Source organism: Nerophis ophidion, linkage group LG01, assembly GCF_033978795.1.
Source record: "Nerophis ophidion isolate RoL-2023_Sa linkage group LG01, RoL_Noph_v1.0, whole genome shotgun sequence".
Taxonomy (NCBI): Eukaryota; Metazoa; Chordata; class Actinopteri; order Syngnathiformes; family Syngnathidae; genus Nerophis; species Nerophis ophidion.
The window spans coordinates 536,097-562,389 of NC_084611.1; the positions used below are offsets into that span (position 1 = coordinate 536,097).

Consider the following 26,293-nt stretch of genomic DNA (forward strand, 5'->3'; position numbering starts at 1 on the left):
CAAATGTTCCATCTTTACCAAGAGCCCCTCCACGCCGAAGTACATCCGGGAGATGCCATCTTGTTAGGCGTTAACAAAATAAAAGCATGTAAACAACATACGCAAACGCGCGATAAAATAATTGTCGGCGTTAATAGATTGATGAGTTAACTCGTAATTAACGCATTAATTTGCCCACCCCTAATATATATATATCTATATATATATCTATATATGTAGGTGTGGGAAAAAAATCACAAGACTACTTCATCTCTACAGATCTGTTTCATGAGGGGTTCCCTCAATCATCAGGAGATTCATCATCTCCTGATGATTGAGGGAACCCCTCATGAAACAGATCTGTAGAGATGAAGTAGTCTTGTGATTTTTTCCCACACCTACATATTGCGCTCTACCACGGTATCGAGCACTATTCTCCGGATAATCCAATCAAGACATATATATCTATATATATATATATATCTATATATATATATATATATATATGTATATACATAAACATTCTTCTCTATTTACATTTGTAAATGTACAAAAAAATGTTTTACATTAAAATACACAAATATTAAGAACAAATAAAATGCAAAAATGTATATAAAAAGGGTAAATAAAAATAGAATAAAAATTCATTAGGATGTTATACTGTAAGAACAAAATTGTACTACCCTACCTGGTGTGTGTACACTTGATATACTAACCTTTAGAATAATGAAAACACAAAGAAAAAAAAATACATTAAAAAAAAATAAAATGTATATAAATCATGTATTTTGTATGTTTCTATATATTATTTCTTATTTTAAAAACAGAAAAAGTTCAATGAGCAGTAACTGAGGGCTCCCCAACAAACTGCTCACAACTGGGAACAGCTTCTCACGGTTCACTTAAAAGAGCCGTTCAAAAAGAGTTGATTCCTTCGCGAAGGTCATCAATCAATCAATCAATGTTTATTTATATAGCCCCAAATCACAAATGTCTCAAAGGACTGCACAAATCATTACGACTACAACATCCTCGGAAGAACCCACAAAAGGGCAAGGAAAACTCACACCCAGTGGGCAGGGAGAATTCACATTCAGTGGGACGCCAGTGACAATGCTGACTATGAGAAACCTTGGAGAGGACCTCAGATGTGGGCAACCCCCCCCCCCTCACATGGCGATTCCATAAATCCATCAATCATGCTGTCATTTCAAGTAATTACAGCTCACAAGTATGCGTGCAAATACAGGAAAGACCTCTGACCTTGTGTCCTTGATGACGGTGGCCAGGGCGTTGTGAAGGTCATCTTGGCTCATGCTCTTCCAGTGCAACATGATGCCCATCCCTTTGGCGGTGACGCGGATCATGGTGTCATAGTGGTCTCCAAACAGGGGCACGCCCACCACCGGCACCCCGTGGTACAGAGCCTCGAAGATGCTGTTCAGTCCTCCGTGGCTCAGGAAGGCTTTTATGTTGGGATGACCTTCAGAAAGAACAATGGTGGTTTGCAGCCATGAAGCACACTCGTGCAGCCCTCCACAGGACACCACTAACACTTCTGTCCCTTGATATGATTTACAAGGACTTCAAGTTATTCAGTGAAGGCAACTGGGCTCAAAAGGAAATCTAGAATAAGGCTGGACGATTACGGAAAAAAATATCAGGATTATTTCAGGATCAATAACATGATTAATCATTCATTTGAAAACAGGGGTATGTTGTTTTGTAAACAAATGTAAAAAAACTCAAGTGTTGACCTTTTAATGTTTTTTATACCCTTGACACTTATTTAACCAGCGTGTGCTTTTGGTGTCCTATAAACATGTAATACATGTTTGTTAATGAAATGCAAAAAAAACTCACATTTATTTTATACATCTTTGGACAATTTTGACCAACATTTTCATTCAAAGCATAATAATTGTGTAAATGTATCAATACATGCTTTGATAAAGGGTACTTTTTTGGAACCTTTATTTTGTAAGCACTGTCAGACGCCGCTGTTATTGTGAAGGGGAAAGAGCGCTGTTGTTCTACGCTTGACGAGTAAAGGGACGACTTGATGCTGTTTCATAAAAAAGGGATCCTCTCAAGACAGCGATGATGTCGCTCACCACAGCACAAGCAGATGAGATGTGAATGTTCTTGCTAGTTTAGTCCCTGTTTCAAGTGGCCATCCTCACATTTGTTTTTAGCTCAGGACGTCTTTCAGGGATGAATGAAAGCTACCAGACAAACTACCTTCCCAAACAAATCGTCTTTTTCCTCAAATTAACAGCATTTTGCTCACATTCTGGTCAACATCTGTGTTATTTTGCATTTTACAGCGGATTTCCTTTTATTGGCCAATTCTGTGATTCAGTCTGTGAAAAATCAAAAGGCCTTACTGTTTTTGATAAGTTGGATGATTATTGATTATGCGTACTAGCGCTGAATAAATACTTCCATTCATAAAATACATAACAGCTCTGATCAATTTCTATATTACTTCAAACAAAACAGTTTTTGTTTTATAAAATGCTTTCCAAACATTTAATAAAGTCAAATACTAATGAGGCAACAAGAGAACTATGTGTTCTAAAGTACATGTGTACAGCAGATATAGATCATCTACATCTACTATATGGCGTGTAAAGTACATGTACAGCAGATATAGATCATCTACATCAACTATATGGTGTGTAAGTACATGTACAGCAGATATAGATCATCTACATCTACTATATGGTGTGTAAGTACATGTACAGCAGATATAGATCATCTACATCTACTATATGGTGTGTAAGTACATGTACAGCAGATATAGATCATCTACATCTACTATATGGTGTGTAAAGTACATGTACAGCAGATATAGATCATCTACATCTACTATATGGTGTGTAAAGTACATGTACAGCAGATATAGATCATCTACACATACTACATGGTGTGTAAAGTACATGTACAGCAGATATAGATCATCTACATCTACTATATGGCGTGTAAAGTACATGTACAGCAGATATAGATCATCTACATCTACTATATGGCGTGTAAAGTACATGTACAGCAGATATAGATCATCTACATCTACTATATGGTGTGTAAGTACATGTACAGCAGATATAGATCATCTACATCTACTATATGGTGTGTAAGTACATGTACAGCAGATATAGATCATCTACATCTACTATATGGCGTGTAAAGTACATGTACAGCAGATATAGATCATCTACACATACTACATGGTGTGTAAAGTACATGTACAGCAGATATAGATCATCTACATCTACTATATGGTGTGTAAAGTACATGTACAGCAGATATAGATCATCTACACATACTACATGGTGTGTAAAGTACATGTACAGCAGATATAGATCATCTACATCTACTATATGGTGTGTAAAGTACATGTACAGCAGATATAGATCATCTACACATACTACATGGTGTGTAAAGTACATGTACAGCAGATATAGATCATCTACTATATGGTGTGTAAAGTACATGTACAGCAGATATAGATCATCTACATCTACTATATGGTGTGTAAAGTACATGTACAGCAGATATAGATCATCTACATCTACTATATGGTGTGTAAAGTACATGTACAGCAGATATAGATCATCTACACATACTACATGGTGTGTAAAGTACATGTACAGCAGATATAGATCATCTACATCTACTATATGGTGTGTAAAGTACATGTACAGCAGATATAGATCATCTACATCTACTATATGATTTGTCTGGACAGGAAAGATTAAAAAAAAAGAAAAAAACAAGTTTGTGACTTTTTTTTTTAATTGATAAAGAATCGTTCCGAATAAGAACCGTGATTAATCTGAAAAATCGCATTTTTTTTTTTGAGGAGCCAAAATTGAAATGGGATAAAATTGGATGAAGTGTTCAGCCGCGGCCTAGCAGAGCACCAGAAGGACTGAGTGTGTGCTACAAGTGGCTGGAGGCAAATCATTAACAGATTAGACAAGATCTGAAAGTACACAAGTTGAGCTTGAGTCCACAAAACAAACACACACACACACACACACACACACACACCCAATGTGCAGTGAAAGCTGACTGCTGTGCATCGCTCCCAAACATCATCATGAGCAGTCATGTGACTTGAGTCTTCACAGGAAGAGGGTACTACACAATACATGCAAAAGGTGAAAATGGCGGTGTGTTTGTGAACTCACCTAATAGGTCATTCTGAGGCATCCAGTCAACAAGCTTGGTGTTGTTGCCAAGGTTACTGGGCGGGACGCCTGAAAACCTTCAACAAAGAGGTAAGGATGAGGAAAGTAATGCAATCCATGGATGATGTCAGCAGATCATTCATGTTGCTCATCTGAGTGCTATTTTATCAACAAAAGGCAACTGTTTTTGTTGGCCCTATTTCTAATGTACAGCACACATGTACAGTGCTGGTCAAAAGTGTACGTACACTTGTAAAGAACATGATGTCTTCAGTTCCCAATAAATTCTACAACTCTTTATTTTTTTGTGATGTAGTGATTGGAGCACATACTTGTTGCTCACAAAAAACATTCATGAAGTTTGCTTCTTTTATGAATTTATTATGGCTCTACTGAAAATGTGAGGGGTCAAAAGTAGACATACAGCAATGTTCATATTTGCTTACATGTCCCTTGGCAAGTTTCATCTGACATCACATGGACAAAGAGAAGACCGTTCGGTCATCTATAAATAAATAAATAAATATGGAATACCCTCCCGGTAACAGTTCGCGATGCCACCTCAGTAGAAGCATTTAAGTCTCACCTTAAAACTCATTTGTATACTCTAGCCTTTAAATAGACTCCCTTTTTAGACCAGTTGATCTGCCGTTTCTTTTCTTTTTCTTCTATGTCCCACTCTCCCGTGTGGAGGGGGTCCGGTCCGATCCGGTGGCCATGTACTGCTCGCCTGTGTATCGGCTGGGGACATCTCTGCGCTGCTGGTCCGCCTACGCTTGGGATGGTTTCCTGCTGGCTCCGCTGTGAACGGGACTCTCGCTGCTGTGTCTTGGATCCTCTTTGGACTGGACTCTCGCGACTGTGTTGTATCCATTGTGGATTGAACTTTCACAGTATCATGTTAGACCCGCTCGACATCCATTGCTTTCCTCCTCTCTAAGGTTCTCATAGTCATCATTGTCACCGACGTCCCACTGGGTCATTATTGTCACCAATGTCCCACTGGGTGTGAGTTTTCCTTGCCCTTATGTGGGCCTACCGAGGATGTCGTGGTGGTTTGTGCAGCCCTTTGAGACACTAGTGATTTAGGGCTATATAAGTAAACATTGATTGATTGATTGATATATATATATATATATATATATATATATAAAACGAACAAAAAAATGTAGCTGTTTGGCCACAATACCCAGCAATATGTTTGAAGGAGAAAAAGGGGAGGCCTTAAATCCCAAGAACACCAAACCTACCATCAAGCATGGTGGTGGTAGTATTATGCTCTGGGCCTGTTTTGCTGCCAATGGAACTGCTGCTTTAAATGGGACAATGAAAAAGGAGGATTAGCTCCAAATTGTTCAGGACAAGCTAAAATCATCAGGGGGGAGGTTGGGTCTTGGGCGCAACAGGACAATGACCCCAAACACACCTCAAAAGTGGTCAAGGAATGGCTAAATCAGGCTAGAATGAAGGTTTTAGAATGGCCTTCCCAAAGTCCTGATTTAAAGGTGTGGACAATGCTGAAGAAACAAGTCCATGTCAGAAAAGCAACACATTTAGCAGAACTTTAGCAATTTTGTAATGAAAAATGTAAGCAGAAGCTTGTGGATGGCGACCAAAAGCACCTTATTGCAGGTAAACTTGCCAAGGTCACATGTAAGCAAATATGAACATTGCTGTATGTATACTTTTAATTGCTCACATTTTCAGTAGAGACATAATAAATTCATAAAAGACGCAAACTTCATGAATGTGTTTTGTGAGCAACAAGTATGTGCTCCAATCACTACATCACAAAAGAATAAGAAATGATTGGAAACGCAGGATAGCCATGACATGATGTTCTTTACAAGTGTATGTACACTTTTTGACCACCACTGTATAAACACACATATATACATACAGTCAAGAACATAAGTATTTGAACACCCTGCTATTTTGCAAGTTCTCCCACTTAGAAATCATGCTGGGGTCTGAAATGTTGACAGTAGGTGCATGATGTCCACTGTATGACAGATAACATAAAAAGAAAAATCCAGAAATCACAATCTATGATTTTTTTTAACAATTTGTGTGATACAGCTGAAAATAAGAATTTGAACACCTGTCTATCAGCTATAATTCTGACCCTCAAAGACCTGTTAGTCCGCCTTTAAAAGTCCTCCTCCTCCACTCCGCTGTATCATCCTGAATCAGATGCACCTGTGTGAGGTGGTTAGCTGCATAAAGACACCTGTCCACCCCATACAATCAGTAAGACCCAAAGATTCAGCATGGCTAAGAGCAAAGAGCTGTCCAAAGACACCAGACACAAAATGGTACAACTCCACAAGGATGGTAAGGGCTCTGGAGAAATTTGCCAAGCAGCTTGGTGAAAAAAGGTCCACTGTTGGAGCAATCATTAGAAAATGGAAGAAGCTAAACATGACGGTCAATCTCAATGGGAGTGGAGCCCCATTCAAGATATCACCTGGTGGGGTCTCAATGATGCTAAGAAAGGTGAGGAATCAGCCCAGGACTACACGGCAGGACTTGGTCAATGACCTGAAAAGAGCTGGGACCACTGTTTCCATGGTGACTGTTGGTAATACACTAAGACATCATGCATGGCACGGAAGGTTCCCCTGCTTAAACCAGAACATGTTAAGGCCCGTCTTAAGTCTCCCAATGACCATTTGGATGATCCACAGGAGTCATGGCACAAAGTTTTGTGGACACATGAGACCAAAATTGCCCTTTTTGGTCATAATTCCACTATGCGTGTTTGGAGGAAGAAGAATGATGCGTACCATCCCTACTGTGAAGCATAGGGGTGGTAGCATCATGCTTTGGGGTGTTTTTCTGCTCATGGGACAGGATGACTGTACTGTATTTAGGAGAGGATGTATTGTGAGATTTTGGTCAAAAACCTCCTTCCCTCAGTCAGATCATTGAAGATGAGTCGTGGCTGGATCTTCCAACATGACAATGACCCAAAGCACACAGCCAGGACAACCAAGAAGTGGCTTCGTAAGAACCATATCAAGGTTCTGGAGCGGCCTAGCCAGTCTCCAGAACTAAATCCAATTGAAAATCTTTGGAGGGAGCTGAAAGTCTGTGTTGGTCAGCGACAGCCCAGAAAGCTGAGTGATCTAGAGAAGATCTGTGGGCCAGAATCCCTCCTGCAGTCTGTGCAAACCTGCTGAAGAACTACAGGAAATGTTTCCATCCATCCATTTTCTACCGCTTATTCCCTTTCGGGGTCGCGGGGGGCGCTGGCGCCTATCTCAGCTACAATCGGGCGGAAGGCAGGGTACACCCTGGACAAGTCGCCACCTCATCTGCTTACATTTTTCATTACAAAATTGCTAAAGTTCTGCTAAATGTGTTGCTTTTCTGACATGGACTTGTTTCTTCAGCATTGTCCACACCTTTAAATCAGGACTTTGGGAAGGCCATTCTAAAACCTTCATTCTAACCTGATTTAGCCATTCCTTGACCACTTTTGAGGTGTGTTTGGGGTCATTGTCCTGTTGGAACACCCAACTGCGCCCAAGACCCAACCTCCCCCCTGATGATTTTAGCTTGTCCTGAACAATTTGGAGCTAATCCTCCTTTTTCATTGTCCCATTTAAAGCAGCAGTTCCATTGGCAGCAAAACAGGCCCAGAGCATAATACTACCACCACCATGCTGGACGGTAGGTTTGGTGTTCCTGGGATTTAAGGCCTCCCCTTTTCTCCTTCAAACATATTGCTGGGTATTGTGGCCAAACAGCTACATTTTTTTGTTTGTTTTATATATATATATATATCCATCCATCCATTTCCTACCGCTTATTCCCTTTCGGGGTCGCGGGGGGCGCTGGCGCCTATCTCAGCTACAATCGGGCGGAAGGCAGGGTACACCCTGGACAAGTCGCCACCTCATCGCAGGGCCAACACAGATAGACAGACAACATTCACACTCACATTCACACACTAGGGCCAATTTAGTGTTGCCAATTAACCTATCCCCAGGTGCATGTCTTTGGGCTTCACGGTGGCAGAGGGGTTAGTGCGTCTGCCTCACAATACGAAGTTCCTGCAGTCCTGGGTTCAAATCCAGGCTTGGGATCTTTCTGTGTGGAGTTTGCATGTTCTCCCCGTGAATGCGTGGGTTCCCTCCGGGTACTCCGGCTTCCTCCCACCTCCAAAGACAGGAAATGTTTGACCTCTGTAATTGCAAACAAAGGCTACTCTACCAAATATTAATGTTGGTGTTCAAATACTTCTTTTCAGCTTTATCACACAAATAAATTGTTAAAAAATCATAGATTGTGATTTCTGGATTTTTCTTTTTATGTTATCTGTCATACAGTGGACATCATGCACCTACTGTCAACCATGATTTCTAAGTGGGAGAACTTGCAAAATAGCAGGGTGTTCAAATACTTATTTACTTCCCTGTACATTTACATATAGAAATATACATATTTAAATATATATATATATTGTTAAGTGGGCTTGAATACCCAGATGAACTCCTGTAAGGAAGTCAGTCAACATTTGCCTCTGCAAACAGCTCGGACTAGACAAAAGGAGCAAATACTGCAAGAACCACATCCCTCTTTCACCTCACCTGGCACAACAACACACTCAGTCACTGTGCTGCCAATCAAAGCACACACATTGATGCCAGCCAATTATCAATGACACCATTCTCTCTCGCTGACTTCTTCTTCACTGTCTTGTTTTGGGAACACTACAAAGAGATGATGGGGCTTGTGGTGACACCTCCAGCACACAGGACACAGGACACAGGACACAGCACACAGGACACAGGACACAGGACACAGGACACAGGACACAGGACACAGGACACAGGACACAGGACACAGGACACAGCACGCAGCACACAGGACACAGGACACAGGACACAGGACACAGGACACAGGACACAGCACACAGCACACAGCACACAGCACACAGCACACAGCACACAGCACACAGCACACAGGACACAGGACACAGGACACAGGACACAGGACACAGGACACCATGTTTTTTCTAACTCCAGAGTGTTGGTGTCACACTAATGAACAACTTCAAAGGAATGGAAATAACATGATGAAGGGTGATGGGTCAAATGCAGAGAATCATTGTGTGTGTGTGTGTGTGTGTGTGTGTGTGTGTGTGTGTGTGTGACTATCATTGCTACTTTAACTTGAACTTAATAACATGAAAATAATGACATTCTTCTCACTATAAAGCTGCACATTGTCCCTAGAAGTGCACAGGGAAGTAAGCATTGGTCTGGTTCCAACAATTTTTGCTCAGCCTTATATAGGGGGGTAAGGAAAAAAAGATTTTTTAATTAATCGCCATTCTTAATCGATTAAAAAAAATATATATATATATATTAAAAATAATATATATATTTAAAAAAATAAATATATATGTTTTTGTTGTTGCCTTTTTGTTTTTCTAATTTATTTTTAATCTTTTTTAATCGATGAAGAATCACGATTCATTCGGATTTTTTTTTTTTTTTTTACATACAGATATATATCCACCCATCCATTCATTTTTCTACTGCTTGTCCCTTTCGGTGTCGCGGGGGGTGCTGGAGCCTATCTCAGCTGCATTTGGGTGGAAGGCAGGGTACACCCTGGACAAGCCGCCACCTCATCACAGGGCCAACACAGACAGACAACTTGCGTAAGCACAAACAAAAGTCAGGACCCGTCCCCCCCACCCGAAGGTGGAGGGAGGCTACCCTCTTGTCCACCGGGTTGAACTCCAACGTGCAGGCTTTGAGCCGGGGGTAAACATGAATTTCCACCCCAGCCCGTCGCCTCTCACTGCCGGCAACGCCAGAGTGGAAGAGAGTCCTGCCCCTCACAGAAGTGGTTCCAGAGCCCTTGCAGTGCGTCGAAGTGAGTCCGACTATATCCAGCCGGAACTTCTCCACTTGGCACACCAGCTCAGGCTCCTTCACTTCTCCACTTGGCGCACCAGCTCAGGCTCCTCCCCCCCAGTGAGGTGACGTTCCACGTCCCAAGAGCTAGCTTCTGTAGCCGAGGATCGGACGGCCAAGTACCCTGTCTTCGGGCTGCGGCCCAGCTCACATCGCACCCGACCTTTATGGCCCCTGCTATGGGTGGTGAGCCCATTGGAGGGGTGACCCACGTTGTCTCTTCGGGGTGTGCCCGGCCGGGCGCCATGGGTACTCACCACCTCCAGGCCTGGCTCCAGAGGGGGCCCCGGTGACCCGCGTCTGGGCGAGGGAAATCTGGGTCCTTTGTTTGTGTTCTTCATAGAGGTCTTCGAGCTGCTCTTTGTCTGATATCTCACCTAGGACCTGTTTGCCTTGGGAGATCCTACCAGGGGGCATAGAAGCCCCCGGACAACATAGCTCCTAGGATCATTGGGACACGCAAACTCCTCTACCACGTTAAGGTGGCAGCTCAGAGAGGAGTGTGTCTGTATATGTACAAATGCTTTTTTGACACCCCTATATATCCTCGAACAACAATTGTTATCGGCCCATGCCTAGTACATATTTGATCTGTGCTGTTCAGCCACTCAGACAAATCATATGGTAGATGTAGATGATCTATATCTGCTGTTCATGTACTTTACACACCATATAGTAGATGTAGATGATCTATATCTGCTGTACATGTACTTTACACACCATATAGTAGATGTAGATGATCTATATCTGCTGTTCATGTACTTTACACACCATATAGTAGATGTAGATGATCTATATCTGCTGTACATGTACTTTACACACCATATGGTTGATGTAGATGATCTATATCTGCTGTACATGTACTTCACACACCATATAGTAGATGTAGATGATCTATATCTGCTGTACATGTGCTTTACACACCGTATAGTTGATGTAGATGATCTATATCTGCTGTACATGTACTTCACACACCATATAGTAGATGCAGATGATCTATATCTGCTGTACATGTACTTTACACACCATATAGTAGATGTAGATGATCTATATCTGCTGTACATGTACTTTACACACCATATAGTAGATGTAGATGATCTATATCTGCTGTACATGTACTTCACATACCATATAGTAGATGCAGATGATCTATATCTGCTGTACATGTACTTTACACACCATATAGTAGATGTAGATGATCTATATCTGCTGTACATGAACTTTACACACCATATAGTAGATGTAGATGATCTATATCTGCTGTACATGTACTTTACACACCATATAGTAGATGTAGATTATATCTGCTGTACATGTACTTTACACACCATATGGTTGATGTAGATGATCTATATCTGCTGTACATGTACTTCACACACCATATAGTAGATGTAGATGATCTATATCTGCTGTACATGTGCTTTACACACCATATAGTAGATGTAGATGATCTATATCTGCTGTACATGTACTTCACATACCATATAGTAGATGCAGATGATCTATATCTGCTGTTCATGTACTTTACACACCATATAGTAGATGTAGATGATCTATATCTGCTGTACATGTACTTTACACACCATATAGTAGATGTAGATGATCTATATCTGCTGTACATGTACTTTACACACCATATAGTAGATGTAGATGATCTATATCTGCTGTACATGTACTTTACACACCATATAGTAGATGTAGATGATCTATATCTGCTGTACATGTACTTTACACACCATATAGTAGATGTAGATGATCTATATCTGCTGTACATGTACTTTACACACCATATAGTAGATGTAGATGATCTATATCTGCTGTACATGTGCTTTACACACCATATAGTAGATGTAGATGATCTATATCTGCTGTACATGTACTTTACACACCATATAGTAGATGTAGATGATCTATATCTGCTGTACATGTACTTTACACACCATATAGTAGATGTAGATTATATCTGCTGTACATGTACTTTACACACCATATGGTTGATGTAGATGATCTATATCTGCTGTACATGTACTTCACACACCATATAGTAGATGTAGATGATCTATATCTGCTCTACATGTACTTTACACACCATATAGTAGATGTAGATGATCTATATCTGCTGTACATGTACTTTACACACCATATAGTAGATGTAGATGATCTATATCTGCTCTACATGTACTTTACACACCATATAGTAGATGTAGATGATCTATATCTGCTGTACATGTACTTCACATACCATATAGTAGATGCAGATGATCTATATCTGCTGTACATGTACTTCACACACCATATAGTAGATGCAGATGATCTATATCTGCTGTACATGTACTTTACAGACCATATAGTAGATGTAGATGATCTATATCTGCTGTATATGTACTTTACACACCATATAGTAGATGTAGAGGATATATAACTGCTGTACATGTACTTTACACACCATATAGTAGATGTAGATGATCTATATCTGCTGTACATGTACTTTACACACCATATAGTAGATGTAGATGATCTATATCTGCTGTACATGTACTTTACACACCATATAGTAGATGTAGATGATCTATATCTGCTGTTCATGTACTTTACACACCATATAGTAGATGTAGATGATCTATATCTGCTGTTCATGTACTTTACACACGATATAGTAGATGTAGATGATCTATATCTGCTGTACATGTACTTTACACACCATATGGTTGATGTAGATGATCTATATCTGCTGTACATGTACTTCACACACCATATAGTAGATGTAGATGATCTATATCTGCTGTACATGTGCTTTACACACCATATAGTTGATGTAGATGATCTATATCTGCTGTACATGTACTTTACACACCATATAGTAGATGTAGATGATCTATATCTGCTGTACATGTGCTTTACACACCATATAGTTGATGTAGATGATCTATATCTGCTGTACATGTACTTTACACACCATATAGTAGATGTAGATGATATATATCTGCTGTACATGTACTTTACACACCATATAGTAGATGTAGATGATATATATCTGCTGTACATGTACTTTATACACCATATAGTAGATGTAGATGATATATATATGCTGTACATGTACTTTACACACCATATAGTAGATGTAGATGATATATATCTGCTGTACATGTACTTTATACACCATATAGTAGATGTAGATATATATATGCTGTAGCTGTACACATTTACTTTACAAAAGAAGTGTGAGATACTGCTTTTGTAGCCTTATTTGTATTTGACTTTATTAAATGTTTAGCTAGAAGTTTATTCAACAAAACCAAGTTTCTTTGAAGTAATATATACATTTATCAGAGCTGTGATCTATTTTAGTAGTTAATCATAGAACTGGTACCCAATGTAATTAAAAAAGTATTGATTTTGAATTGAGAATCATTTTGAATCGAGACTCGATTCAAAATCGAATAGTTACCCGCAAAAATCAAATTGAATCATGCGGCCTCCAAAGATTCACGGCCTTAACGATATATTGACCTAAACGATACTATAATAAATGAAGCACTGATGTAATGATAATACATAGTAATAACACAGGCATATACTTTCAAATGCAATAACTTTGTATTTCTTTGATATTGTACCATTTTAAGTGGCATGTAGACTCTAAATATCCAAGTTAAAGAAAACCAAATAAAAATACAATGTACTCCGTCTGAATAAAAATCACAAGCAAAAGCAATAAAAAAGGTTCTGTCTAAGTTAAGTAGGGTTGAAAAATACAACCAAAACAATCAATAACATGGCTAAATAAAGTTATTGCAGCCAGGATGTTCAGGGTTATTGAAAGTCCACAAAAAGTACTTATACAAGCACCACATTATTTTAATCAAATTGTTGTTGTTTTTTTACATAACTAAAATAAACACAATGTACTTTTTGAAGGAAACATTAAATATTTTTCCAGCTTCATAAGATCAAAGTTATTTTTTATTTTTGTGTTCAAATCTGTCTGTCTTGTTTCATTTTAATTTGTAAACAATTGACAATGTTACTTTTAAATAAATGCAGATTGTGTGATCACTTCTGGTTTATGTGACTTCCTGTTGAACACAATCATGTCTATTTCAAGGCAACATTGTGGAATTCATATCAATAACTTTATGTTTAATGTGATTACTGGATCTGACTTGTTTGGACAGTTGTGTGTTTATGCAAGTGTTGATTGGGTTAGAACCTTTCTTAATGGGGAAACACGTGGATGTCTCTTGTTTTCATGTTAGCATTTAAGCTAAGTAGTACGCTAACACCAGTTTGTCCATAATTTTGGTTATCAACCTCTGCTTTCCTGTCATTTGTATTTAATAGGGTAATACTAACCATCAGGAGTTTTACAACGCTTGTCATTATTATTGTGGAAGTAAGTGTATTGAGTACAAACTGCTCTTGCAGCGCCATTATCAAACTTACCCAGTTCATTTCCATTTATCCTTTCATTATTTCTAGGGATGTAACGTATTGTAGATACCGAAATATTTCGCTTTTAAAGTCTTCCCAATAATGCCAAAGAAAAACTCTGACAGTTAAGCGTCAGCCGGGTCTGAAGACAAACTACATCTCCCAGAATCCTCTGTGCAGCCACAAGGGAGGAACGCCGTGAGCAGGAAGGGGAGTGTGTTTGTAGAAGATGAGACAAATTGTGTTTTCCAATCTATCCACAATTGGTTGAGTTATGTTGCCAACAAACAGACAAACAAACCCTTGTGAAAGCATAAAGCTTTTTGGCGGAGGTAAGAAAGTCTGCCTTCTCACTTTCGTCTCCAGCACCGCAGGGGGGAAAATCACCCCCCAAAAAACTTTACACTCAAAAGCTACTTGATAAATCATCTTTGTAGTAAAAAATATGATTAGAACATTTTAGCATTATGTTTGTGTTGAAATACACAAAGTGTGTTTATACTAAACATTCCTGCCACTTCATTTTACACATTAGGGCATTTTGAACGTGTTGTTTTACATACAACCAGAATAATATCGTACCGTGAGATTTTGACACGGTTACATCGCTGCTTAATGGACCTCCAGCATGTATATAAAACATCCTTCCACTATCCAGGTGAGATGCATGACTTATCATCTCCAATAGTTTGAGGAGCGAGGAAGCAGATAGAACTAAAAAGCCGTGGATGACGTCAACTTTGGCACACAAGCCTGTGATCATGGCGCTGCTGTAAAAAGTTTGTTATAATGACAATAGCACTAATATTTGGTTCATATTCAGGTCACCAAATGTAAATGGAGTATTGATGGCCTTTTTTGGATGTTTTTTATTGGGTTTTACGGGAGGAATAACGGACCTCCGTTGTAAGCGGCCTTTCATTCATGAGTTAAAATGCATGAAAAAAATACATCCGTTGTCATGTCTTTCATAGTCATTGTCAACATTTGGCAAAATCCTTTTAACAGAGACAATACCTATTTGATTGCTTTTGGTTGTCATTTGTTTTATTGTGCAACATTTTGCCAACAGCAACCCCAAAGTGACAAGCAGTAGGAAATGGATGGATGAATGGATTTTTGGGGGTTTTTTTTTGGAAAGTTAACATTCTGACTACAATGTTAAAATATGTGAAATACCGTATTTCCTTGAATTGCCGCCGGGGCGCTAATTAATTTAAAACCTCTTCTCACTCCGGCGTTTACCAAAAGCATGCGGTAAATTTAGGCCTGCGCTTATAAATTTGAGTGTGATGTAAGGATACCATCAAGAAAAGCACATTTAATAAAAAAAAGGTTATTATGGTCTTACCTTTACTTATAAATGAAGTCCATGCGCAGCTCCTTCTGATCAAAAGCATCGATAACTTGTTTATAGAAGTCTTCCTTATCTTTCTTCAGTTATAAAAGTCTCTCTGTCTCCATGGAGATCTTCCTTTATTACCTCCTGCTTCCATTGAAAGTCCAGTTTAGAAAACTGTTTTATTTTAGATATGTAATCCTCCATGTTAAAAGTGCAAGCGAGAGGAAAAACTAAAGGATCGCTGCTCACTCTTGCTGCTTGTTGTCACTTCTTCTGCAGCCGAGTAGTCGCAAGGAGGATCACTAGCGCCCTCTACCACCAGGAGGCGGGAGTCATTTAATGACTCATATTTGACACACGCAGCTACGGTATATTAATAAAACATAGCTGCTTACTGTTCTTTTTAGCATATTCAATAGCTTGGACCTTAAATCCTACTGAATAGCTCTTAATCTTCTTCCCTTTATGCGATTTTAAATGATTGAAATTAGCCTCCCCTATTTTGAAAATGATGACAGGTGAAGTGTCACTCGGAAATGCTAGGCATATGCTAATTATTTTGCGAAACGAGTTTGACCCGGCGGAAAATCTAGATATGCGCTAATAAAAATAATATTTTGCGAAACGAGTTTGACTCGGCGTTAATCCTGAGCCGGCGCTAATGCTAAGCATGCGCTAATTATTTTGCGAAACGAGTTTGACCCGGCAGTAATTCTAGGCAGGTGCATACTATAAACCCGGCGGCAATTCAAGGAAATACGTTACATTTAAGAGGGAATACTTGCATCATGATTATGTGTCAATCATTTATCAGGGCTTCATTTGGTGTCAAAATAATGTTGACAATAATGTCGTATATCAGCAATAATTTGTCGGTCAATATATTGTGGGGGAAAATGTGTTCTTGACCTAACCGTCGTATAGCTTAATCATCCACTGGAAACACTAGTTATTATTTAAATTGATTGGTTATTCAGTCCAAGAATAAAAAGGCTTCTTTTTATATTTCATCATGGAATCAATCATCAACTCTTCAGGAACAAAGAGTTGACAAAGATGAGAATATGGAAAAAGACAACTTTTTGTCAGTCTGAGGTTTGTGTCCTTCACTGGGTAAATGATTACATGGTATTGAAGTTCAATTTTACCTTTTGTCTAGGACGCACAAACATTTACCCAAAGTTGAAGCCTTTTGTTACTAATTGATGTGACTCACTCCCGTGCACATCCATCACTCCCTGAGCCACAAGAAGTCAGACATGCTTTCATCAGCCAAAGTAAACGCCGCACACGAGCGAGGAAGACAATGATTAACTCCTTCTAGAATGTTCCAGCACTTTCTGCTGCCATGCATGAGCTCCTTTGCCCTGGCAAGTTTGGGGTCATTGATATGAAACTGAACATTGAGATAAAATAACTCTTTTTAAGCCCAGAAGTTGGAAATTGCTAAAGGGTACTGCACTTTTTTTTAAATGAGCCCATCAACCACAATCCACATGTAAGACAAGAACACATAGGTCTTTCCTTTTTTTATGCATTCTATGTCGTAAAATGCGGCAAGTACGAGGCGGCTAACAATGCAGCTAATATTCTATTCCTCTCATAAAAAACATCCAAGAACCAACAACAATACTTCATTTGTTGGGCCTGAATATTGACCAAGTATTAGCGATATTGTGATTATAAGCGCTAACCCAGACAAGGTATTTTTAGCAGCATCATGATCACTGACAGCTAACTAGCTTATGTTGCTACATCGCCTCTGAGGTGGTAAATTTATTGTAGATGTCCGCTAACTTTTTGCAACTCAACGCCAAAAAAACGGAAATGCTGATTATCGGTCCTGCTAGACACCGAACTCTATTTAATAATACAACTCTAACATTTGACAACCAAACAATTAAACAAGGCGACACGGTAAAGAATCTGGGTATTATCTTCGACCCAACTCTCTCCTTTGAGGCACACATTAAAAGCGTTACTAAAACGGCCTTCTTTCATCTCCGTAATATCGCTAAAATTCGCTCCATTCTGTCCACTAAAGACGCTGAGATCATTATCCATGCGTTTGTTACGTCTCGCCTCGACTACTGTAACGTATTATTTTCGGGTCTCCCCATGTCTAGCATTAAAAGATTACAGTTGGTACAAAATGCGGCTGCTAGACTTTTGACAAGAACAAGAAAGTTTGATCACATTACGCCTGTACTGGCTCACCTGCACAGGCTTCCTGTGCACTTAAGATGTGACTTTAAGGTTTTACTACTTACGTATAAAATACTACACGGTCTAGCTCCATCCTATCTTGCCGATTGTATTGTACCATATGTCCCGGCAAGAAATCTGCGTTCAAAGGACTCCGGCTTATTAGTGATTCCCAAAGCCCAAAAAAAGTCTGCGGGCTATAGAGCGTTTTCCGTTCGGGCTCCAGTACTCTGGAATGCCCTCCCGGTAACAGTTCGAGATGCCACCTCAGTAGAAGCATTTAAGTCTCACCTTAAAACTCATTTGTATGCTGTAGCCTTTAAATAGACTCCCTTTTTAGACCAGTTGATCTGCTGTTTCTTTTCTTTTTCTTCTATGTCCCACTCTCCCTTGTGGAGGGGGTCCGGTCCGATCCGGTGGCCATGTACTGCTTGCCTGTGTATCGGCTGGGGACATCTCTGCGCTGCTGATCCGCCTCCGCTTGGGATGGTTTCCTGGTGGCTCCGCTGTGAACGGGACTCTCTCTGCTGAGTTGGACCCGCTTTGGACTGGACTCTTGCGACTGTGTTGGATCCATTGTGGATTGAACTTTCACAGTATCATGTTAGACCTGCTCGACATCCATTGCTTTCCTCCTCTCTAAGGTTCTCATAGTCATTATTGTCACCGACGTCCCACTGGGTGTGAGTTTTCCTTGCCCTTATGTGGGCCTACCGAGGATGTCGTGGTGGTTTGTGCAGCACTTTGAGACACTAGTGATTTAGGGCTATATAAGTAAACATTGATTGATTGATTGATAAATCCTGCCTCTCACCTGGATGGTAGAAGGATGCTTTGACATTCAATTTAGACCCGGAGATGGCGAGAAAGACAGGAAAATACACTTGTTTACGGCAACTTTTTTTTTTAACCCATTGTGAGGATTATGACTTTCTTCATCTTAACGGGAAGATATGAACATCCTGACAGAGCAGACATTGTACAGTAAGTGATTGTTTTATTATGTTCCTAGTTTGTATTTCTTGTTTAGCACTTAGCAATACTGCTACATGATGCTTCGTGTTTCAATAAAGCTGTATCTGTTTAGCACACGGCTTCTAACACTTGCAGATCATCCTCCTTATATTCAGCCTCAAAAATATAATGTTCTGATCATCATTTGTCCCAAAGTAGTCTTTGTCGTCGCTCATGAAGTCTGTCATGATTAGTAGTCGTGTTGTTGTTGTTGAAGGAAAAGGCCAATGTGGTGATGCATATAGGTAATTAATACGCCGCCGTATGCGTAAAATTAGCAAAATACGTAAATATTACATGTTATTATGAATGTTACTACATGACATATATACTTACATCATGTATATATTACATGTTATTATGAATGTTACTACATGACATATATACTTACATCATGTATATATTACATGTTATTATGAATGTTACTAGATACTACATATATACTTACATCATGTATATATTACATGTTATTATGAATGTTACTACATGACATATATACTTACATCATGTATATATTACATGTTATTATGAATGTTACTACATGACATATATACTTACATCATGTATATATTACATGTTATTATGAATGTTACTACCCTCAGAGACTGCTACAACACCACAGACTGGGACGTGCTGCTTCCACAGGGTGAGGACATTGATGGGCTGACTCACTGTCTCACAGATTACCTCAACTTCTGCGTGGACGTGATCTGCCCTGCTAAGACTGTTCGGTGCTACTCTAATAACAAACCCTGGGTAACACAAGAAGTTAAAGCTGTCCTCAACAAGAAGAAAGCTGCCTTCAGGAGTGGAGACAGGGAGGCAATGAGAGCAGCACAGCGTGAGGTGAAACGACGCGTGAGGGAGGCTAAGGACAGCTACAGGAAGAAGCTGGAGCAGAAGCTGCAGCAGAACAACATGAGGGAGGTCTGGGAAGGTGTGAAAACCATCACAGGCCACAAGACAAAGACCAGAGCTGTTGTGGGGACAATAGAGAGGCCCAATGAGATGAATAACTTCTTTAACCGGTTTAACCAGCCCGTGTCCTCTCCGTCCCCCACTTCCCATCAAAGCCAACCCCTCTTCTGCTCCCCTCAACGCACCTCCCCCCCAGCCATGGCAGCACCACCCTCCACCACCTCTACGCAGACATTAGTCATCTCTGCGGACCAGGTCAGAGGTCAACTGAGGAAGCTACAGCCAAGGAAAGCAGCAGGCCCAGACAAGCTGTGCCCCGACTCCTGAAGACCTGTGCTGCAGAACTGGGTGAACCACTTCAAAGGATCTTCAACCTCAGCCTGCAGCTGGGAAGAGTGCCCAAACCTCTGGAGGACATCATGCATCGTTCCAGTTCCCAAAAAGAACTGTCCCAGTGAGCTGAACGACTACAGACCAGTGGCGCTCACCTCTCATCTAATGAAGACATTGGAGCGGCTATTTCTCAGCCTCCTCAGACCACAGGTGCAACATGCCCAGGAGAGCCTGCAGTTTGCGTACCAGGAAGGCGTTGGTGTGGAGGATGCTATCCTTTACCTGCTGCATCGAGCCCACTCACACCTGGATAAGGGAAATGGCACTGTGAGGATCCTGTTCCTGGACTTCTCGAGTGCCTTTAATACCATCCAGCCCCGCCTCCTTCAGGACAAGCTCTACAAAATGCAAGTGGACCCCTGCCTGGTTGCCTGGATTTCGAACTACCTCACCGACAGGCCACAGTACGTCAGACTGAAGGACATGACGTCTGACACTGTGATCAGCAGCACCGGAGCACCGCAGGGAACGGTGCTGGCCCCTCTTCTCTTCACCCTGTACACCGCTGACTTCTGCTACAACTCAGAGCTCTGTCACATCCAGAAGTACGCGGATGACACGGCCATCGTCGGGTGCATCAGGGACGGCAGAGAGGAGGAGTTTCGGAACCTGGTGAGGGACTTTGTTGTCTGGTGCCACACGAACGTCTTGCAGCTCAATCCGTCAAAGACCAAGGAGCTGGTCATTGACTTTGGGAGGTCGAGTCCACGGTCACAACCTATTGTGATCGAGGGAGTTGAGGTACAGACCGTGGACTCATTCAAGTACCTCGGGGTTTGGGTGGACAATAAGCTGGACTGGACTGTTAACACGGACCACCAGTACAAGAAAGGACAGAGCAGGCTGTACTTCCTCAGGAGACTGCACTCCTTCAACATTTGTAGAAAACTCCTGTGGATGTCAATCAATCAATCAATGTTTACTTAATAGCCCTAAATCACTAGTGTCTCAAAGGGCTGCACAAACCACTACGACATCCTCAGTAGGCCCACATAAGGGCAAGGAAAACTCACACCCAGTGGGACATCGGTGACAATAATGACCCAGTGGGACGTCGGTGACAATGATGACTATGAGAACATGATACTGTGATACTGATGATGCTGATGACTATGAGAACATATGAGAACATGATACTGTGAAAGATCAGTCCATAATGGATCCAACACAGTCGCGAGAGTCCAGTCCAAAGCGGATCCAACACAGCAGCGAGAGTCCCGTTCACAGCGACAGAATGGAGCGAATTTTAGCGATATTGCGGAGATGAAAGAAGGCCGTTTTAGTAACGCTTTTAATGTGTGCCTCAAAGGAGAGAGTTGGGTCGAAGATAATACCCAGATTCTTTACCGTGTCGCCTTGTTTAATTGTTTGGTTGTCAAATGTTAGAGTTGTATTATTAAATAGAGTTCGGTGTCTAGCAGGACCGATAATCAGCATTTCCGTTTTTTTGGCGTTGAGTTGCAAAAAGTTAGCGGACATCCATTGTTAACCAGTCTGTGGTTGCCAGTGTTGTGTTCTACATGGTAGTGTGCTGGGGGGGCAGTACATCAAAGAAGGACAGTTCCAGACTTGAGAAACTGATCAGGCGGGCCGGTTCTACAATGGGAATGAAACTGGACTCACTGGTGACGGTGGCAGAGAAGAGGAATGTTGACAAACTAGTGAGCATCCTGGATGATGCCAGTCACCCTCTGCATAGTGTTATCAGTAGCCAGAGGAGCCTGTTCAGTGCTAGACTGCTTCATCCCAAGTGCAGGACTAATAGACTCAAGAACTCCTTTGTCCCACACGCCATTAGACTGTACAACTCCTCTCTGGGACAGGGGGCGGGGGGTACTAGGATGACAGGGGATGCAAAACAATAACAGTGCAATACGTTTTCATAACATGGTCACTACTGCCTACTTTCATCCATCCATCCATCCATCATCTTCCGCTTATCCGAGGTCGGGTCGCGGGGGCAACAGCCTAAGCAGGGAAACCCAGACTTCCCTCTCCCCAGCCACTTCGTCTAGCTCTTCCCGGGGGATCCCGAGGCGTTCCCAGGCCAGCCGGGAGACATAGTCTTCCCAACGTGTCCTGGGTCTTCCCCGTGGCCTCCTACCGGTTGGACATGCCCTAAACACATCCCTAGGGAGGCGTTCGGGTGGCATCCTGACCAGATGCCCGAACCACCTCATCTGGCTCCTCTCGATGTGAAGGAGCAGCGGCTTTACTTTGAGTTCCTCCCGGATGGCAGAGCTTCTCACCCTATCTCTAAGGGAGAGACCCGCCACACGGCGGAGGAAACTCATTTCGGCCGCTTGTACCCGTGATCTTATCCTTTCGGTCATGACCCAAAGCTCATGACCATAGGTGAGGATGGGAACGTAGATCGACCGGTAAATTGAGAGCTTTGCCTTCCGGCTCAGCTCCTTCTTCACCACAACGGACCGGTACAACGTCCGCATTACTGAAGACGCCGCACCGATCCGCCTGTCGATCTCCCGATCCACTCTTCCCTCACTCGTGAACAAGACTCCTAGGTACTTGAACTCCTCCACTTGGGGCAGGGTCTCCTCCCCAACCCGGAGATGGCACTCCACCCTTTTCCGGGCGAGAACCATGGACTCGGACTGCCTACTTTGTCTTGTTATATTCTTATTTTACTGTTATATTGTTATTCCCATTGTTTTTATTCTTTTTGTAATATTTCTCTATTTTGTTTCCTTTTAAACCCCCATTATTTACTTTTTACTTTTTTCTTTAAATTGATCTCAACTCTGTACACTGCTGCTGGAATTTTAATTTTCCTGAAGGAACTCTCCTGAAGGAATCAATAAAGTACTATCTATCTATCTATCCATCCATCCATCCATCCATCCATCATCTTCCGCTTATCCGAGGTCGGGTCGCGGGGGCAGCAGCCTAAGCAGGGAAGCCCAGACTTCCCTATCTATCTATCTACATGACATATACACTTACAGTGCGTATATAAAATGATGATGGTTGTTTTTAGAGCCTTTATAGGCGGAATAGCCATTAACTCCATTGTTAGCTAACTTTTGCTAGTGTTTATGCATAAAAAAGAAAACTGAGTTCTCGTCTTCCGTCGGCATTGAGAATGATAGTCACAATCCCCCCCACCAAAAAAGCCCAGTTGCCCTCCAATGTTGTGGTCAAGTGGTGACTTTACCTCCAGATGACGTGCTGGGGTAGCCTGGCGAGGGCTCCTGCCAGTTTGTGTGCAATGTCATGGGAGAGGTACTTGACCCCGGCGCCGAAGGACACCACAACAAAGCCCTGGTCAGCTGTCGCATTAAGCCACGCCCCAAAACTCTGCAGGAACAGGAAGAGAGATAGGCAGGGTTTCAGTGGGGAACAAAGTAGTTCTACTTCAAATAGTCAACTTTTTATTCAAATCAATTCATTCTAGCAAATACCTTCAAAAATGTTTGCACTTGCTATCTTTATGATGTTATGGTGTGTCAACGTCATCGTTTATGCTGTTGTTTTACTGGGGATTTATTGGACTTAATGAGGTCTAAGGTCATAAAACTTTAAAGTGTCATAAATGTCAGCTACTGGTGTGTTGACAACTTTGAGCAGGGAGAGCACATACCACTGTTTTTTATTTTCCAGTTTCAGTTTTGTATTACGCCTGTACTGGCTCACCTGCACTGGCTTCCTGTGCACTTAAGATGTGACTTTAAGGTTTTACTACTTACGTATAAAATACTACACGGTCTAGCTCCAGCCTATCTTGCCGATTGTATTGTACCGTATGTCCCGGCAAGAAATCTGCGTTCAAAAGACTCCGGCTTATTAGTGATTCCTAGAGCCCAAAAAAAGTCTGCGGGCTATACAGCGTTTTCCGTTCGGGCTCCAGTACTCTGGAATGCCCTCCCGGTAACAGTTCGAGATGCTACCTCAGTAGAAGCATTTAAGTCTCATCTTAAAACTCATTTGTATACTCTAGCCTTTAAATAGACCTCCTTTTTAGACCAGTTGATCTGCCGCTTCTTTTCTTTCTCCTATGTCCCCCCCTCCCTTGTGGAGGGGGTCCGGTCCGATGACCATGGATGAAGTACTGACTGTCCAGAGTCGAGACCCAGGATGGACCGCTCGTCGGGACCCAGGATGGACCGCTCGCCTGTATCGGTTGGGGACATCTCTACGCTGCTGATCCGCTTCAGATGGTTTCCTGTGGACGGGACTCTCGCTGCTGTCTTGGAGCCACTATGGATTGAACTTTCACAGTATCATGTTGGACCCGCTCGACATCCATTGCTTTCGGTCCCCTAGAGGGGGGGGGTTGCCCACATCTGAGGTCCTCTCCAAGGTTTCTCATAGTCAGCATTGTCGCTGGCGTCCCACTGAATGTGAATTCTCCCTGCCCACTGGGTGTGAGTTTTCCTTGCCCTTTTGTGGGTTCTTCCGAGGATGTTGTAGTCGTAATGATTTGTGCAGTCCTTTGAGACATTTGTGATTTGGGGCTATATAAATAAACATTGATTGATTGATTGATTGATTCTTGTGTCTCATGAACTTTATAAATCCCTCCAGGACTTTACAGCCATGTCTTGTATTTGTTGTCGCCTACAATGGCAGATTTTTCAGCAGCTTTTGCACAAAGTTGCAGCGAAAGGCTTTTTCCCCCAAAAACTTTGTGTGAGCTTGGGATTTGAAGAGGAGTTCTATCAATGTTTGCAACATTCACACCAACAACCACAGGATTTTAACAAATTTAACCAAGTATGCCTTTTGCACAACAAATATTGACGTTTCGCTTGTTTTATTAGCGCACATTTGACCAAACTTCACTAAAAGCACATTCTCTAAAGCCAGCGTCCAATTAGTGTGTTGCACAAACAAACGCCACCCAAGACTCGCTAATTGTCTGAGTGGTCATCCACAAGTTGCAGACATTCTTCCTGTGTTTTACAATTGACTAGTGCTTGTTGATCATAAACATATATTTGTGTTGTGTCACAACAACATGGAGGCACTGCTGAGAACAATCTACATCTCTTCTGTCGCTCAATAAGCCAGGATGGGAGATTATCCCAACAAAAACGGACAATTGAACATTTTAACCGACGCAAAACTGCTGTGTTGATTATTTACACAATTCTCTGGGTGGCTGAGGCCGTACTTTGGATCCTGCAAGTACTGGGAAACACTTCAATTCTATTTTACATACAAACACACAATTATTCATACATTAATACTTACATACGCACACACATTCTGTAAGTGTACAAAGAGCCATTTTGACCCGTTTCACAAAATAAAGAAAACAATGGGAGCCACATAACTCTTTTGACATTTAAAATGAAATAAAACAGTAGCGGGGTGTGTATAATGTAGCTTGGAAGAGTTAGGGATGCATGGGATTCTGGGTATTTGTTCTGTTGTTTTTATGTTGTATTACAGTGCGGATGTTCTCCCGAAATGTGTTTGTCATTATTGTTTGGTGTGGGTTCACAGTGTGGCGCATATTAGTAAGAGTGTTAAAGTTGTTTATATCACAACCCTCAGTGTAACCTGTATGGCTGTTGAACAAGTATGCCATGCAGTCACGTGCGCGCATGGTCAGCAGTCGCATACTAAATGTGACCGGCTGGCACTCAAATAGTATAAAAGCGGACGCGACGACATATTCTAGAGGACGTTAAAGGCATTACATTCACGATACGCCCACAATATTGTTGTCCGGGTGTAAATCTGAGAATAGTATCCTCGGGAGATTTCTGGGAGAGGCACTGAAATCCGGAAAAATCGGGGGAGTCAGCAAGTATGCAGCTGAGCCACATCATAGTGATCAAAGAGCCGCGGGTTGCTGACCCCTGATCTACATCAACATGGCTGGGTGGCTGCACGGGACTGATTGAAATATAAAA

At 41.5% G+C, this 26,293-nt stretch overlaps 1 protein-coding gene across 1 annotated transcript in view; it reads right to left on the reverse strand.

The window, feature by feature from the left end:
- Nucleotides 1–26,293, reverse strand: part of ugt8 (UDP glycosyltransferase 8) — a 75,098-nt gene that overhangs the window by 21,512 nt on the left and 27,293 nt on the right. Inside the window, exons 3-5 of the mRNA XM_061886853.1 lie at nt 23,587–23,729; nt 4,176–4,252; nt 1,243–1,462 (exon numbers count right to left, since the gene is read on the reverse strand). Coding sequence (XP_061742837.1) covers nt 1,243–1,462; nt 4,176–4,252; nt 23,587–23,729 — 440 coding nt within the window. The remainder of the gene's footprint in view (nt 1–1,242; nt 1,463–4,175; nt 4,253–23,586; nt 23,730–26,293) is intronic.